Source organism: Budorcas taxicolor, chromosome 13, assembly GCF_023091745.1.
Source record: "Budorcas taxicolor isolate Tak-1 chromosome 13, Takin1.1, whole genome shotgun sequence".
Classification (NCBI taxonomy): Eukaryota; Metazoa; Chordata; class Mammalia; order Artiodactyla; family Bovidae; genus Budorcas; species Budorcas taxicolor.
In genome coordinates, this window is record NC_068922.1 from 53,051,393 (window position 1) to 53,068,622 (window position 17,230).

A 17,230-nucleotide genomic window follows, 5' to 3' on the forward strand; every position below is an offset into this window, starting at 1 on the left:
TGGGGGCTCGGGAAGCAGAAGAACCAGCCACGTGGAGGGAAGGCTAAGTGTCTCCATGGAGCAGACAACCTGGAACCGTCTGCCCCACCCTCAGGCCTCTGGGACCGGGAGGAACTCAGTTTCTGCCATGAGTGATTCTCTCCAGGACAACCGACCGTTCATCCTCAGACTGTGCAAGACCAACCACGCACATCAACACATGACAAAGAGCCAAGATAACGCTGCTGTTGTTTTAAGAAAAACAAAAACAAAAAAAAACAGAACGAAACACCACAGATCAAATTTTCTAACACCTCAGTTTCAAGATTGCACATTTCACGTTTCTCAATAATTTACAGGCGTCCACAGCGAGATGTTGTGAGTTAGTGCTTGCTGGAGGAAGCGAGCTCAGGTCTGGAAAGGAGACGTGGGGCCACATGGAGCGTCATAGTCAAGATGACGGGTCCTCTAGGTCTCGAGGGCTGCGAGGAGGAAGGGTGTTTCTGTCCCACAGTCCTTGGTGGTGGAGGAGTTCCTCAGAGGGTCCTCTCCTCCCCAGGGCTTGTGGCCGGTCACTCCAGGTCGGGGGAGGCCAGGACTGCTGGCAGCCACTGCACCAGGTCTCAGGAGGTGGGTCCAGCTTCCCCATGGACAGGCAGTTCAATCTAAAGGGGACAGCTTTCCCCAAAGCCCCAGCTGGTAGTGCCGGGGGGAGGAGGAGGTATGTTTTCTCCCTCCTCACTCTGGAAGATCAAGCCGCGGAACGTCAAGGAGGCAATCGGGGTCTCCAGGACCGTGACCAAGACCCACGGCTGATGGACAGAGGTGTGAGAGTTCTCGCACCCACAGTGGCTCTGGCCAGTTCCCAGGCCGGCTCCCCGCCTGGTTTGGCAACACCAGCCTCCAAGTGTGGCCACATGGGAGGGGTCATGGCTACCCTGGAAATGCTGGTGAGCCAACTGGGTTGAGGAGACAAGAGCTACCCTCACTTCTGGGTCCCAGGGCCTCTGCCACCCTAGCCCCCCAGGAACTGGGCTGGTTGTCCTCACCACGGCTGCTCCGTGTGGGACAGGAAGGCTCATGGGGACAGACCCTAGAGATGACCACGGCCCTGTTCACTTCCTCTGGACCTGGACGCTGGCATACTCTGAGTAGGATGGCTCAGGCTTGGGGGCCGGTTGCTTGGGGGTCCGGTTGAGGTGGACCATGTCCAGGTCAGCGTAGGTGAGGGTGTCCTCAGATACGGGTGGCGGGCGGGCCTGAATGCTGGCATACTCCGTGTGGTTGTTCGGCTCATTGGCCTTGGGGGTTGATTTCTTCCCCTTGGGCAGGTTCAGGTCTGCATATGTGATGTCATTGTTGTCTTGGATCTAAATGAGATAGAGAGGAGGTCATTCTGGAGCCCCTGCCAGTCACCACTGGAATCAAGTCCGGACGCTCTGTCTCCTCTTGGCCTCCACTAGCTCAGCCTTAATTCATGTCCCCTCTTCTCCAGCCGAGGTCACCTGTCTCCAGCCTTGCCCTTCCAATCAGCCTCTTCCTATAGCCCGAAGGCTCTTGCTAAATGTCAGTGTGGTCACTTCATAGCTCTGCCTCTATGTCACCCCTCCTGAAGTTCTTGCCTGCCTTTCCGGATGCTCCTTCCTCTTCTGAGAAAGTCCAGCCCCCTTTCTCCTTGTAATGAAACCCAACACACCCTGTCAATTTCATCCTAAGACCTTCCTCTCAGCTGGGTCCAGGACCATGACTCTGCACTTCCCTCGGTGCTTTTCCATCACAGCACCCACCCCTTAGCTAGGACCGTCTGTGCCTGTCCAGGGGTGTGAGTAGATGCTGATCCCCAGTGGGTGGGGACATTCATTTATTTACTCATTTATTCAACAAGTATTCACTAGGCATTTGTTATGATGCAAAAATCAAGGCTGGCACAGAAAAAAACCAATCAATGTTAAATGAATGAATGAATGAGTGGCAGATGAATAAATGGATGGCAACTCTTCCAGCCCCACTCTAGGTGAGGCTGGGGACTGGGGGGAGAGAAGATGGGAGTTTGTGAGAATGAGGCCAGCAGTTAACAGGAGGCAAAGGTTTTGTAGGCAGAAGTCGGAGTGTGAATCCTGGTTCTGTTCTCTCTGGAGGAGGGACTGGACAGTTCACTTAGCCTCTCTGGGCCTTGGTTTCCCCATCTTTAAAGTAGGTCTAATAATAGTATCTGTTGCCATGGTCATGGGAGGATCCGACGAGGTGGTCCAGGTAAAGCTCTCAGGACAGAGCCTGGCTCATGCCAGGTGCGTGGATGTGCAGCACATGTCAGCAATCACCTAACCACCTGGCAAACCTGAGCTGCTCCTATGTGACTGTCTTATCACTCACAACTGCCATCTTGAAATTACCCATCACAAAAGACACACTTTGCTTCTTTGTGCCTAGCAGCTTAACCGTGGAAGTAGAGGGGAGTGACCAACACCCATGATCCCACCTGACGCACAACAATAACCTCTGACGGCTGATGAGTACCCTGCTCTCACGTGGATCACCTGATTTAGGTGCTTTCACAACATATTTATCCCACTTCACGGTGAAGAACCTTATAGCAAGGGAGGTGAAATAACTGGGTCAAAGTCATACAGCTAGAAAAGAGTCAAGGTCTGCTGGCCTCTAAAGCTGTGGTCTGACCGCATGGCGCCTGTCCTCAACCCTGCATGCTTGCTCACTTCTCTCTGGGAAACCCATGCCAGCAGTAAGGGCTGGCCCTGGGCTGGGAGTCCTAGTTAGAGGACTGCGAGCTCACAAGAGCCCTGCTCACTGCCCAGGGCCTGGCACATAGTAGGTGCTCAGTAAGTCCCGACTGACTGTAAATTCTGTACAAGATTCAGTGACCAGCTCTTTTCACCATCATTCTTTCCCTGGAAAACTGCAGAAAGAACTTTGACTTTTAAAGTTCCAGAAAGTAAAATGACTGGGGAAAAGCCTTCCTGACCCATGATTGGAAATTATCTTGTATTTCTAATCATTGCCTGAGCTTGTGCCTATGGTCGCTGGTGGGGGAGGGGAAGTTGGCACCGAGTCGGCAGAGTTCTGGCCTACAAACATTGTGCATTTTGCCAGCCTGGCTCTCTTCAACAAATTACAGCTACAGCAATGACAACTGCCAGGGAAATGTCAAGGACAGCTGGCTTTTCTCATTCCAGGTTCAGGGCTGGGCCTGTCTCCTTATAAGACGCTGAGGAGCCCTCTGCCTCCCAAGGTCTGATAGCATCAGCCAGTGCAGACAGGGCCAGAGTTCTCAGAAACAGGCCACCAACCATGGTGACTGCAAAGCCTCCTCAATAACGCTGGGGTGGAATTGCCAGCTCCAGGGGCATGCGCCGTTGCACGAGGTGATAAATGACATGGGGTCTTCCCATCAGCAAAGGCAGTGCAGTGCTGTGTTCCCGCATGTGAGAGACACAGGGCTGCAAGGGCGCTCCTGGTAGAGGGGCTGGCCAGGCACAGGCATGGAGGCCGGATGGTGTGAAGAGCACTAAGCCCAACTCCAGCAGCACCATTTACACAGAACACATGGCGGATGGTGCCCTTCCAAGTTGTACGGTGATTGGCACTGAGAGAGGCTGGGGCAGACTCTCCAGGCTGGAGCCAGGGCAGAGGGTTGGGGGTGTGTGTGTGGTGGTGGTGGTGTGTGTTAAGTGGGTGGAAGGATGGGGGAAGGGGGAGGGAGGAGAGGAGTGGAGGACTCAGGAATGAATGTAAGGATCATCCACCCCCGGGACCCACCCACCCTGGTGAAGAAGTCTTAATTTAGAACAGGATCTGCGACTCCTGTTGATGCAAGGAAATCACACCACCGATCTCCCAGGAAGGGCATCTCACCAAGGACTGTACCTGAGTTGTTTCTCTGGTGTTCTTCTCGGGCTCATGCAGCCTAAAAAGGAAAGAGACGCACAGATAAAAATACCCTCACTATCTCTAGTGCTCATGCACATGGATAAGAATAACATTTAGGTTCTACTTCCTATATGGGTGGAGGACATGGATGAGCCGTTCCCAGCAGAAACACAACTGCTGATCACATGTTTGGACCAAAGGACTTTCCAACAATGCACTACTTTTTTTGTTTGTTTGTTTAACCTACTTTATCATCAAGGATCTTTAAAAACTGTAATACTTGGTGCTGGGGAAGGTGCGGTGAGACTGGCAGGTTCATGCACTGCTGGTAGAGGGGCTGACTGGCATAATGCTCTCTGGAAACAGCTTGTCAAAGTCAAGAGCTTGGAAGGTGTCCTCATCTTTTGACTCATAATTGCACATTTGGGGGTATTGGTATTCAAAATATAGAAAAAGCTTTATGCTCTAAGGCATTTACCACAGAACGAGTTGGGAGAGGGAGGTTTACATCTCAGAGCTCCACCAGTTGGGACTGGTTAAGGAAATCAGGATAGATTTTGTAGATAAAGACTTAAGAGGTTTATGGGGGAAGCTTTCTTTTTTTTTAATTACAAATGATTATATTAAAATGATAAGCATAAAATTCTCTGTGGAATGATCTCAATTATGAAAAATGTGTGGATAATACTGGAAGGAAATATAGTAAAATGCTAACAGCAGTGGTCTTGGGGTGGTATTTTTTCTTCTTTTTAGTTTCCCATGTTTTCCTAATGTTCTATATTCTACACACCTAAGTCTTATCATTAAGAAAAGAAAAGAGGAGGGCCATGTGTTCTGATCAATCAAAGAAGCCGTTCATGCACTTGATTCTGTAATTGGAGGCTGTGGCTTGGCTCACTGCAGGGTCACAGTCAAGGTGGTGAGTAGACCGGAGCCTCTGATCCAGCAGTTGTGTAAATTCTCAAGCCAGCCACTCTGGGGACGTTAGCCTGGCTCATGTCAGAAATGAGCAATGGGGCTTGGCAGCGGGGTTATTAATGGATTTGGCATGAGTGCTTGGCTCAGAAAGCAGTTCTGGGGCATGACGGGCCCCACGTGGCCACAGCAACAGCCCTCTGGGAGCAGGGACGCTGTCTGGAGAAGATTGCTCACTCGGCTCCATCCATGCCCCTCCTGCTTCCAACCTGTCTGGGTTCCCACCGACTTTGGTTCAAGTCCAACACCTCAACCTGCTTGTAAGTCCTGCTTGTAAGTCCCATGGAGTCTGGTCCTGACTGACCACCCCGCCTGCCTCACACCAACCCAGGCTCATTCACTCCATCATCCTCATTCACCCACTTATCCACCCACCCAATATTTCTCAAGCGCTGCTCAATGTGATGCACTTTACATGTCAACAGCCTTGAAGGACCTCCTGAACAACTTTTCCTCTTTGTTAACCTTTGTTCATCTTTCAGTACAACTACGTTGTCACGTATTTGGGATGGCTTCTGACAGTGCTAAGCTGGCTGGGCTGTCCGTCCATGACAGTTTCAAACTCCTTGCATATTTTCCCATCCGGTTTGTATGTCTGTCTGTCTGCCATGCTTCCTCACCACATGGGTATAGGTGCTCAAAAGTGACTTGGAATGAATGCCCATCAGTCTGCCCCAATGCCTTTGCACACTCAGTCCACCTTGCCTCTTCCTCTGATCCACTCCTTCTCTTCCCCCAGAGTTGTTTCAAATGGTCATTTCTCAGGGAAACCTTCACTATCCCAAAATCCATTCTCAGAACACTGGGCTCCTCTCTCAGAGCGATAATTATAGATCGGAAGCAGTTATCCATTTTGTCATGCCTATCTATCCTTGGGTCTCTCCCGTCTCAGTGAATGGCATTGCTATTACTCATCCTTGCGCTCAGCTAAAGAAATGGGAACCGCCCCCCGATTCTCCTTCCTCCTCCTTTACAACCCGCGTCTAATCCGCCACAAGGCTTGTCGACTTTGCCTCCAAAATACACTCCAAACACCACCATCGCCACCATCCAGGTTTCAAATTTCTGAGGAGCTTCCTCCTGGTGTCTCTGCTCTGTTTCTGCCCCCCCACCCCCCCACACTCCACTCACCACATGTAAAATGCATACATGATGTCATGTCACTTTTCTGCTCAAAACCCTCAATTCCTTCCCACCACACCGTGAAATCCATCTCTGTGTCCTGACTGCCCGGCCCCCGCGATGTGCTCTAGTCCTCTGTCTCTGCCCTCGCTCACTCCACACTGCTCGCCCTCCCCCTCCCCGCCTCCGCCCCGTTCTGCCTCCTCCTTGGTCTGTGAACACATCCAGCTGCTCCTGCCTTGGGGTTTTGGCACTGGCTGTTCCCTCTGCCTGGTCCACTCTTGCCCTTGATGTCCCCAAGACTAGAGCCTTCTCGCCCCTCAGCTGTCATCTAAATGTCCTCTCCTTAGATGGCCTTCCCTGACCACCCCACCTCCCGCCTCTGCTTTGAGCCTGTGCGTTAGTCAGCGCCTGTAGCATACCACGTATTAACCTCCCAGCTAGTATGGTAACTTGCCTCCCTATGGACCACGAGCTCCATGTGAGCAGGGACTAGGTCAATGGTGTTTACCACCGGAGCCTCGACACCTAGTAATGGGCCGGTGCATCATCAGCACACTAGAGATGTTTGTTGAATGAATGAACAAGCATCTCTCCCATCAGATCAAAAGTGCCACAGACCAGGGCTAGTGTCTTTTTTATTCCTTTTTGCAATCCCCCCAGCTTAAGGCCTGGCGCTCAATCCTGATGAATAAATGAAAGAATCAGGGAAGCCTTAACTATTCTAAGAATAAACGCAGTGAATGTCTGACAAGTGAACAAATGGCCAACCGAATGAACCCCAGTGCCCAATTAAGGGAGCAGAGCCACATCTTCCTCTCATCTGAGCTGGGGAAGATTACAATGTTCTCCTGTACGTTCCTAACCCAGGGAGTTAGAAATAGCCAGTCCTCCCACTGGCCCTGCAACCTGATGGGCCCTTTGAGTTCAAAGCAGAGGCACCCCCAACTCTTGCCACTGCCCCTCCCCCTCCTAGGAAGCTGGGTTATTACCCACGCCAACATTCTCTGGAAAGTGTCTGATCCCAGCCAGCCGAGCTGAAGCTAGCAGCTGCATGGAAAAGCACCAGTACCGCTCACTAGCTAACGCTTTGGTTTAGAGAGATCAAAGGGAGCAAGTGATCTCACAGCTCCCTGGGTAGGATCATGCTCAAAAAATTAAAAAAAAAACAAAACAGGCAGAAAATGGTTGGCTTCTCTGGGGAAGAAGAAACAGGCAGCAAGAAGCACTGGGTCAGTGACACAGAGCCTCAGCTTCAGCATCAGAGAAACCTGGGTTGACTCATGGTTCCGTACTTGCTAGCTGTGGGTCCTTGGGAAGGTCACAACACTTCTCTGAGCCTCAGTTTCCTTAACCACATATAGGGACAATAATAAGCATCTAAAGCAGGGGTTCTCAAAGTCTGGCTTAGAAACAGCAGTGTCAGTACCACCTGAGAGCTTGTTAGAAATATAAATTCTGCATCCGAAACTCAAGGGAAGGGGCCAGTAATCTGCGTGTTAATAAGCCCTCCCAGGGATTCTGCTACACACTCAAGTATGAGAACCTCTGCTGAATTAAATTGGGATAATAGTAAATCACAGGATTTTTGTGATAATCAAATCACCAAAGGCCTAATAAAGGTGAAATCATAGATCTGTGCCTAGAACACAGTGAATGCTCAATAAATGTTAGCTGCTGCTGTTGTCATTATTATTATTGACACAGCCCTTTTCTTCCAGAAATGTTTTGTATAATTGGGGAGATAAGACGTAAAAATAGTGATAGCAGTAAGAACGAAACAAAAAAGAGAGCTCCTTCCCTGGTGGCTCAGAGGTTAAAGCATCTGCCTCCAATGCAGGAGACCTGGGTTCGATCCCTGGGTTGGGAAGATCCCTTGGAGAAGGAAATGGCAACCCACTCCAATATTCTTGCCTGGAGAATCCCATGGACGGAGGAGCCTGGTAGGCTACAGTCCATGGGGTCGCAAAGAGTCGGACACGACTCAGCGACTTCACCTTCACCTTCACCTTCCCCTTCCATATTTGAGGCTGTGAAGCCACTGACAAGGAGAGTTTTAGGGATTCATGAGGTTGGAGATCAGGGATTACTGGAGTGGTTTGAGGTAGCGTTTATTCATTCAACAAAGCTTTACTGAGCACCTATTCCATTCCAGGCACAGTGCCAAGTTCAGCAGCAGCCAGCAATGAACATGAGGGAGGTAACCCACCCTTCCTTGAAGAGGGGTGGGTCACACTACAGGGACAAGTGCAGAGACAGCCTGAATACACTGGGCTGTCAACCCAGGGGCACCAGGAGAGCTCCCAGCAGGAGCCTCTGTCCCTGGAGGAGGTAATGCCCTCGCTGAGCCCAGAAGGAAGAGCAGGAGGCAACCAAGTAAAAGGAGGGTCACCCACGCTAGCTTCCATGTCATACCACTCCAAGGGGCGCTGTTCAGAACCTGCTGTGACTGCTGGGCCCTGGAGGTGTGCAGACCCTTGGTGACTCCGGAGCAGGGGTGGGGAGCACAAGGGTGAGGAGAATGAGAATGCAGCATGAGGGAGGAGGTGGGGGCCGAGGCTGAGCCACAGAATTCGAGCCCTCGGAGTGGTAGGAAGTGAAACTGTCCAGCTCAGCAGGGCTGCACTGCAAGGGGCTTGGGGGCCTCAGGAGAGCATCTGGACTGTCCAGAGGGCCATAGGGAATCACTGAGGGGTTCCAGGCAAGGGATGAAAGCCAAGCCTTGCTCTTGGGAAAGAGTGTACTTGTGGGAAGTGTGGCAGGTGAAGGCATGGCAACAGGAAACACATTTCTCTGTGGGTGTGAGGAGCCTGGTTTTGTTGGAATGGTGGCTCTGTTTGTTCGGGGACCGGGAGGCTGGCCAGGGCTCAGAGCAGGAAGCCACCTGTAGAGGTCAAAGCAGAAAGCAAGGCTTTCTCCCAAGGGATAACACAGACTCCTGGTACGGCAGGAAGGCCCGATGCTTCCCAGGACCCCTCAGATGGGTTAGATGCTCCTGCTGTGTGCAGCCACAGGCCTGGAATTGCCCTCCACCATACCTGTCACCAGTGACCCCCAAACACAAGATACAGCACTCCCTTCCCCCAACTGTGGGGTTGTCCCCGACCCTACAATCTGTCAGCAAGTCCTCTTGCCTCCAATTCCAAAATATCTCCAGAATCTGACCATTTCTAAACCCATCCAGGCCACAGCCATCCACCTGGACCACTGCAGCAGCCTCCTCACTGGCCTCTCTGCCTCCACCCACCCTCCCTCCTACAGCTTGGTCCTCACGTGTGGTCAGAGTAGTACCTTGAGAACAAAGTCAGATCAGCTCCCTCTTATGCCCCCTCATCCATCTGGGAGTAAAATCCGGAGTCCTAACAGCCACAGCCCCTAGACACTGGCTTCCACTCTGCATCCTCAGTTCTGTTTCGCAATTCTGAAATCCACAAGGTGCTAAAAGAATCAAAAGATCTGCAAAACCCATTTGATGGCAAAACCAGTCCTGAACGAACATGAAGCGGTTTATAGTTTGTATTTATCGTACTTAGAGTCGATGTTCATGTTTCCACTCAGACACATTCATGTGGTAGGTGATGGGGTGTGGCCTCTACTCTGCTGGGGTGAATGCTGGTGGGGGGAGTGCTTCCCCAAAGCTGCAGAGTCTGGATTAGTCACCTACCTGCTGCCTGGGCTGCAGCTAAGACATGTGGGCTGCATCTCCTGACCTCATCCCTTCCTATCCCCTCGCTCCTTCTGCCCCAACTGCTGGCCTCCCCCGTCCTCCCAGCCCACCTTGAGCCTTCGCCTTGCCTGCTCTCTTGCCCAGCCTGTGCCCCCTCATGGCTCCCCAGCTTCAGGTCCTTGTTCATATTCCCTCTTCAGCAGAGGCCCTGCCCTTGCCCCCATCTCCACCCCCTTGCTGTGTTTAATTTGTCACCACCTGACATGACATTACAGACTGTTTCACCTCCACACTTACTGCCTGCTTCTCTCACTGGCATCTGAGCTTCATGAACGTCCAGACTGACTCTTGTTCATTCAGAACAGAACTGGCACACAGTAGGGACTCAGCAAAAATCACTGCAAACGTTAAATCAACCCACTAACGTGCCTTTCATGATGTAATGTCATTGGTTTAGCCTCTGACCAAGGCACAGTTTTCAGGAGGCACGGGCACATCTGTCATACCCACCTACCCTGGCACTGCCCAGGCTACCTGTATCAAAGCCCTCCATAAATACTTAATGAACAAAGGAAAGAGCACAGTGTACAATTAGACTTGAGGATGGCTTGTGCAGGAGTTTCTGCCACAGTCCAAACAGGGTTTGATAAGGGTCTCACTGTCTGTGGGCAGCGGGCAGGAAATCAGTGCCTCTGTGTGCTAAAATCCCCTCATTTGAGGCAGTAATTAAAGACAGATCTGGTGAGAGGAGCTTACAAAGGAAAGAAACAGGAAGGCTGACTGGCACAGGAGTGAGGGTCAGTGGGTGTGGATTCTGCTCGGCAGTTTTGGGGGGCAAACAACCAAATAACTGCAAAAGCACTCCAGCCCAGTGGCGTACTTACCTTGTAGAAGAAGTGGAGCCCTTGGCTGAAAGAGAAAAGAAAAAAAAAGCCAGTTATTCAACTTAGAAACACACTTCTCTTTTATAATTACTTTTCAGAGGGTGCAGAGGCTTGCCCCCAGGGATGTTGGGAGGAATTGTTGAAATCATATCCTCCAAACCACAGGAAACCCCATGCCCACCCCAGTGGGGTGGGTGGTCCATTGTCTTTCAGCAGGAAGAGCTGGGCCTGCCAGCTTTCCCACTTCTGGGAATTGCCAAAGGTCAGATCCCAAAGCAACCTTCAGCCTGAGAGGGCCAGCTGTCCTACCTCTGGCTGAGCCTCACTTCCATCCATCACTCACATTACCTGAAACCCTACAGCAAGACTGGGTGCCCATCAGGGCCCTTCACTGCTGGAGAACAGGTTCTGGCAGAACTGCTAATTGGGGGAGCAAGTGCACATTCCACTTCTGCCACCCACTCACATGCTGCGTGACCCTGGGTGGGTCATTTTCCCTCTCCGAGGTTAGATCTCAGTGCTCTAAGTCATACAGTGAGCTGGACATTCATTTTCATCTTACCACCTTCGCAAAAAGGATCATGGGAGGAAAGAAAGGGTCTGTCTGGCTCAGAGGTTTTGAGCCTGTGATGTGGGGCATCCCACAAAGAAGCCACTGGGGTTCGCCACCATTTGACTCTGATTTTGCTGTAAAATTGTAATTAAAAAGCAACATGCACAGGCAAGTGGGCTCTGTATCACATATTAGCAGGCTGGAGGCTGCCACACTGCAAGAATTCTCACTGCCAGATGAACGCTTGGTGCCTGGGCAGGTATTGGATTTTTAGGTGAGTGGTACCCATTAGATGCACAGCTCAGCATCTAACATTTGAATGGAGGCTGATGGGCTGCCAAGTGCTGGGACACGAGTCGTCTCAGGGAGTCCAATGATGGGACACTGATCATCTCCATTCCACACTAAGGACACTGGATGACTCCCTAAGGTCACGCAACAGGTAAGTGATAGAGCTGAAATTAGGATATTTCACTGTGAGTATGAGGTAGAGGATGGTAGACAACTCCGGGGATTGACAAGGGAGAGGGGGTGTCTCATTAGGGCAGAGGCAAAGTGCAGTGTGATCTCAAACATGGTCCCTGGAGACCCACCGTCACGTGAATCCTGGCACCAGCACTCACCAGCTGTGAGACCTGATCAAGTTCTGTAACTTTCCCGTGCCTCAGTTTCTCATCTTTAAAGTGGAGTTAGGTCTGTGGTGACTTCAGTGCCTGGCACGTCAAAAGAGCTGACTGAGGGCCAGCTGTCACTGTCACTAAAGTCCACATTTGAGACCTGGACTCTGCACACAAGCAGACCCACCATTCAGGGCTGGGTGGCCTTCACCAGTGTCTGCAGCTCTCCAACCCCCATTTCTTCTCCAGAACCCTGGATGGCTGATGCCCAAGCCCACGGAAATGAGCTCCTATGTGCTAGAGCCTAACATGGTGCCCAGGGATAAAGCTCCAAAGGAGGCTGGGGCTTTATGAACAGGCACTATGAATGCTCCATCCAAGGGCTGGCTTGTCTCCCAACATGGGCAAGAGACCCTGTTTCCCCATCCAAGGAGGAGTCCTGCCTGTGTGGTGGCTCGAGGAATGTTAGGGAAACCACCCTGCAGATCACCTGGAAGAACCCTTTGTAGATTCTAGAGATGCCAGCCCTCTCAGATGGGAGTTTGAGGTTCAGGCAGTGTCTCAGGGCTGAGTGCTCCAGGCAGTCCAGCGGGGAGGGAAACTTGGGGGCCAGAGAAGAGGGGGTGCAGGAGGGGTGTATGGCTGAGGCACAAAAAGCCCGTCAAGCTCTGCCTGGAGGTTCGGGTGCAGAAATGCAGCTCGGGACGGCATTTGGCACTCTGCCGGCTGCGGCACGTGGTGCTGGGTCACACACAGCATTTTTAAGAGAATATAGTCCAAAATATGACAGAAAGGAAAATATCAGATTTCCAGTTTTATAGATGGGGTGTGTGTGCATTGGGTTGAGACATGAAATGTATTTCTATCACTTGTAGCCAAAAAGGTTTCAGAAACACTGGCTTAAAATAGTCTTCAAGAGTGGGAAAGAGGACATGCATTTTTTTAGGTCTGACAGTGTGTCAGCGCTGTTGTTGCACATGAGCTTATTTGTTTCATAACTATCTTCCAAGGCAGGCACTGCCACGTCCATTTTACAGGTGAGGAAACTGAGGCTTATGGAGGCCAAACTGATTGTTTAGAGCATAAAACAAGGATCTGGAACTCTGGTTCATCTGACTCCAAAGTCAAGAGGCCCAGCGACAGAAACAACTACACAGACACACACATACACACACATGCACGCATGAGTGCAAATGGGTCACAATGTCCTGGGTTTAAACTTATACCCTCCTGCTGCAGTCAAAGGCCACACACCTTGCCACTATGAGGGGAGCTCTCCAGGGAGGTGGCTCATGCTTCCGGTCTCATGTACAATACTCATTACCGGAGCTAGCATCAGGAACTTGCTATTGCGCCGGGCATCTCGCTACTGCTGTACCCGCAGTTACTCATTTAATTCTCCCAACAGCCTGGGAGGCAGGTGGTGGTGTTCTCCCCACTCCCTTCCAGCCTCCTGCCAGCGGGCTGGGCATGTAATCTGGACAGGTAAGGGGAAAGCAGAAGTCTGCCAGGGGCTCCTGGGAAGTACCGTTTCCTCCTTGAGACCCTTTCGCCACCCTGGCATCTCCCCGATTCCCACATCAGCAGTGGTTCTGTGAGACTGCGAGGCCTGGATCAGTGATGCTGCAGGGTAGGGGGCCCACCCAGATTTCAGCCTGTGGAGGGGCTGCACAGCCAAGGCAATGGTACCCCTGGACTTCTTGTTGCTGGGAGTAACTGGACGTCCTTATGATTTAAACCACCTGTAGCCCAAAGCAGAGACCCCTCCCTGTCTGGGACGGACAGCCCAGGGGTAAGCTCTCAGGGAGGAACCAGGGGACCCACCCACCTTTCTTCTGTCTGATTCGGAGGAGGTAGAGGGCTGCGATCAGCAGGGCCACCAGCAAGGCACAAACCACGCCCACCACGATGAAGACGCCGTTCCAGTTGTTGCCATTCTGGCCTAGGACCACACACAATAGAGGCTTCATGTAGGAAAATTTAAAACAAAGAAAAGGAAAAGCCACTTCCCCTTTTCACCACGAGGCAGGCATCATTAACTGAGAACATCTGGCTCAGATGTTTTGGCCCCGTGGGCATGTCCATGGATCTGCACACACTTCCCCTTGTGGGTTACCCACAAGCAGTGCAAAATCTGTGCCGAGGTGCCAGGAGGGAAACATTGCTGTCAGCCTTGGAGGAACCCCGGCTGCAGGGTGTGGGTGGAATTGCCCTCCTGAGGAATAGACATACGTTCCTCCTCACCTGAGTGAGCCATGGAGTGGCCACCTGGGGACACAGGTCTGCCTGGATCTCCTAATGGCAGCTGGGGCATCACACACCACAGAGGGAAGGGTTGTGAGGAGGGTGACCTGCCACTGGACATGCAGAGCCCCGAGGCAGTGCGCTGGTCCATGCCTGGGCCTAGGCCCAGGAGGGCTGAGCTCAGGACACTTGACATGGAGACAGTGCAGGGGCTGGCACCAGGCACAGGGAGGGGATCCCGCAGGAGGACAGTGTGCAGTCAGGAGCAGGGCTCTGAGCCACAGAAATGCAGCTTCAAATCAGTGCCCTCACTGAGCGACCTTGAGCAGGTCATTTAAATCCCCTCATGCACTGGCTTCCTCTTACATTAATGAGGCCAATAGTCATCTCTACTTCATTGAATAGCTCTGAGGAACACCTCACTAATCAACCAACCACTCACTCTTTCATCCTTTCTAAAAGTATTTCTTGGGTGTCAACTACCTACCCAGTCCTGAAGCCACAGTGCTGAGACAGCCATGGTCCCAGCAGCTGAGACTCAAAGCTGAGAGGTCACCAGGGTCACCTCCTTCAACACTGCCAGGGGCAGGTGGAGCAGCCTAGAGATAGGCACCGAATTGTTCAAGCTCCCCAGTGAGACGGACAGCCAGAGTGGATCCACACATCCTGTCTCCCAGGGAAGGGCTCATGGTGGCATCAAAGGGCAACTTGACAGACCCCAAGGCTTCTTTAGAGCTGTCCCTTTCAGGATGCACGAAGGAAGGAAATGGCCTCTATTCTAATCCATTCAAAGGGTTTGCTATGTACAAGGGTATAGGTGATGGAACATTCCACAGTGGCACCAAAATGCCAACCAGGCACTGTCATTCTGAAGAAAGGGAGATACGCCGACAACCAGTTGGACAGAGGCTGAGACAATGACACCCTGACACCTTTCATTCTCCCAGGAGGGTGGCAGCATCGCCATCATCTAGGCACTTGGGCCTAGCAACATTCCCTGGGAATCGTCCCATAGAAATAGCTGCGCATGTAACAGAATGTGTACAAGGGCAGTTAGTGCAGCACTGATCACACTTGAGATAAGCCACAGATGCCTGGAGCCCCGATTCCAGTGGGGCGGCCAGGGAGAGCAGGCTCAGTTCACAAAGAGCAAGGTGGAAGAGGTGGGCGGGCAGGGAATGGTGAACACAGAAACTGTTAGTAGAAGAAAGCGAGAGAGTACACCATGAGCAGGACAATCCCTCTCCTTCCCTGCTTTCTTTCTTTCAAGGATATTTATGTCAAAAGATCTATAAAGAATATGCCACACTCTTACCAGTGGTCACTCTTGGAGGTGGGAATTCACTTTAAAGTTCTATTTTATATCTATTGACATTGTTCTATAAAAAGTATGAATGACTACCTTTAATATGAAAAAAAAAAAAGATTAACAGCTGAGTCAGTTGCAGTGGTGACCTCACCAGGGGTTTGACCTGTGTCCTGGTCCTTCTGGGGAGCAGAGACCTCCAGGGTATGGTTTTTGGAGACCGCCGGCTGCCCATCATGCTCCACCTGGCAGGTGAGCACCACAGCCTCCCTGTGGGCAGAGGAGTTCACCAGGAGCCAGCTCGTCTGGTTAAAGGTCCCATCCTTGTTCTCTACGAGGACTGAGGCCGCTTCTGTTCGGGACATGTTTCCGTTCTCCAGCCAGGTCAGCTGTAGAGGCTGGGGGTAGAACTTGTTCACCTGGCAGGTGACGTTCACCTGGTTCCCAGCTGAGGGGTGTCCGGTAATCTCCAGGGTGGGTGGAACTGAAACAGCACAGGAAGAAGCTCTGACCTTATGGAACAGACATGTCATAGGGGAGGAGATGGATAACCGCTCAGCACAGCCCGGGAGTCACCCAGAGCCAGGCATGCAGTAGGTGCTAAAGCTCTGATGCTGTCTCTGCATATGAATGAACTCACTAAGCACAGTGCAGGGCACACAGCAGGTGCTCAAAGGCTGGGCTCCTATGAGGTGAACCATGTGTGCAATCTATAAGCACAGCCCTAGTATGCAGGTGAAATATAATAACTGCAGCAAAATAAATGAAATCACTGAACACACAGGGGCCTGACTTACAGTAGGTGCTCAGTAGTTGAAGAAGCTATTGGTAAACTATTAGCACAGTGCTTGGCACATGACAGGCATCCACCTGGCAGCTGCCATGAAAACAGTAATAAGTTACCAGCTCATCTAGGAGCCTGGTGACTGGGCAGGATTGTCAGGAAGTAGATTCCAGGCAATTCAAGGCCTGGAACAAAAATCAGGGGGAAGGAGCAGGTTGGGGCCTTGGGGGCAGGTATGGGCTTGGGATGGCATGAGGGGCATCTACCTCGGATGGTCTCAGACAAGTTGGCAGTCCCACGGAGAGGAGGGCCCCCCCGCAGGGTGACGTGGGCCACCTCGCAGATGACCTGGGAGTGAACATCTCCCGTGGCCAGCAGCACTTTAGCTGTGCTGGTGATGCTGTAGGAAACGTTGTCGTCTTCTGGGTCCACGCTGGTCTGGGAGGCTGAGAGCTCATTGCCATTTTTGAACCATTTCAGGGAGATGTTTCTGGGGGAGAAGCCGTGGGATGTGCAGGTGAAGCTCACTGTCTGCTCAGGTGTAGCCCTCACTGTAGGGCCGGATACCATGGGCGGAGAGGGCTTGGCTACGAAAGGAACATTTATAAACACTGAAAACAATTGTGATTATCATCACTAATGAAAATATGTAACATAGTTAGGAACTATCACATATATTATTATTTTAATTCTTCAAATAGTTCTGGGAGGGTACTGCCATCATCCTCATCTTAAAGGAGACACACGGGTTCCCCGGGGTGACTGAGTCAGGGGTATGGCATTCCAGGTCTGAGTGCAAAGTCCACCTGCTTTCCTCTGCAAGGTGATTTCCCACCAGTCTGGGCACAGGAACAAAAAGTGCTGATTGGTCTCAGACATTCTTCCTATTTGCTATTCCTAGCTGGGCTCTCCTGGAAAACTTAAGTTCAGAGAAAGCATTTATAGAAGTGAATGCAAGGGAAGCAAGGGCACAGAGGGATCACACGGAAGCTTAACCAGGCTGGCCATCCAACAAGAGATGTGACCGTGGTACTTCCCAGCTCCTCATCTACGAAGTGGGACAGCAGGTATTATTCCTCCTGGAGCTCCAGTGAGAGTTAAACAGTCAGTGGAAGCATTTTTGCCATGAGTAAAACACAATATGCTTCACCAAACCAAATAAACACAGATTCCTCTTTAACCCAGACTATACGTATATCCAGAGCTGCCCCTTC

General features: G+C 51.5%; 1 protein-coding gene and 1 non-coding gene across 7 annotated transcripts in view; one reads left to right on the forward strand and one right to left on the reverse strand.

The window, feature by feature from the left end:
• Positions 1 to 216: 216 nt before the first annotated feature.
• SIRPA (signal regulatory protein alpha) overlaps positions 217 to 17,230 on the reverse strand; it is a 43,411-nt gene continuing 26,397 nt past the window's right edge. For 3 of the 6 annotated variants that reach the window (XM_052650837.1, XM_052650835.1, XM_052650836.1), the window contains exons 4-9: positions 16,283 to 16,603; positions 15,387 to 15,716; positions 13,511 to 13,624; positions 10,513 to 10,537; positions 3,850 to 3,901; positions 217 to 1,349 (exon numbers count right to left, since the gene is read on the reverse strand). In XM_052650837.1, the coding sequence (XP_052506797.1) occupies positions 1,095 to 1,349; positions 3,850 to 3,901; positions 10,513 to 10,537; positions 13,511 to 13,624; positions 15,387 to 15,716; positions 16,283 to 16,603 (1,097 nt within the window). In that variant the 3' untranslated portion in view covers positions 217 to 1,094. The remainder of the gene's footprint in view (positions 1,350 to 3,849; positions 3,902 to 10,512; positions 10,538 to 13,510; positions 13,625 to 15,386; positions 15,717 to 16,282; positions 16,604 to 17,230) is intronic. The other 3 variants (XM_052650838.1, XM_052650840.1, XM_052650839.1) reach the window with 3 other exon arrangements.
• Positions 7,760 to 7,831, forward strand: TRNAW-CCA (transfer RNA tryptophan (anticodon CCA)). Its single transcript has one exon. It is a non-coding gene; the product is annotated as a tRNA-Trp (tRNA).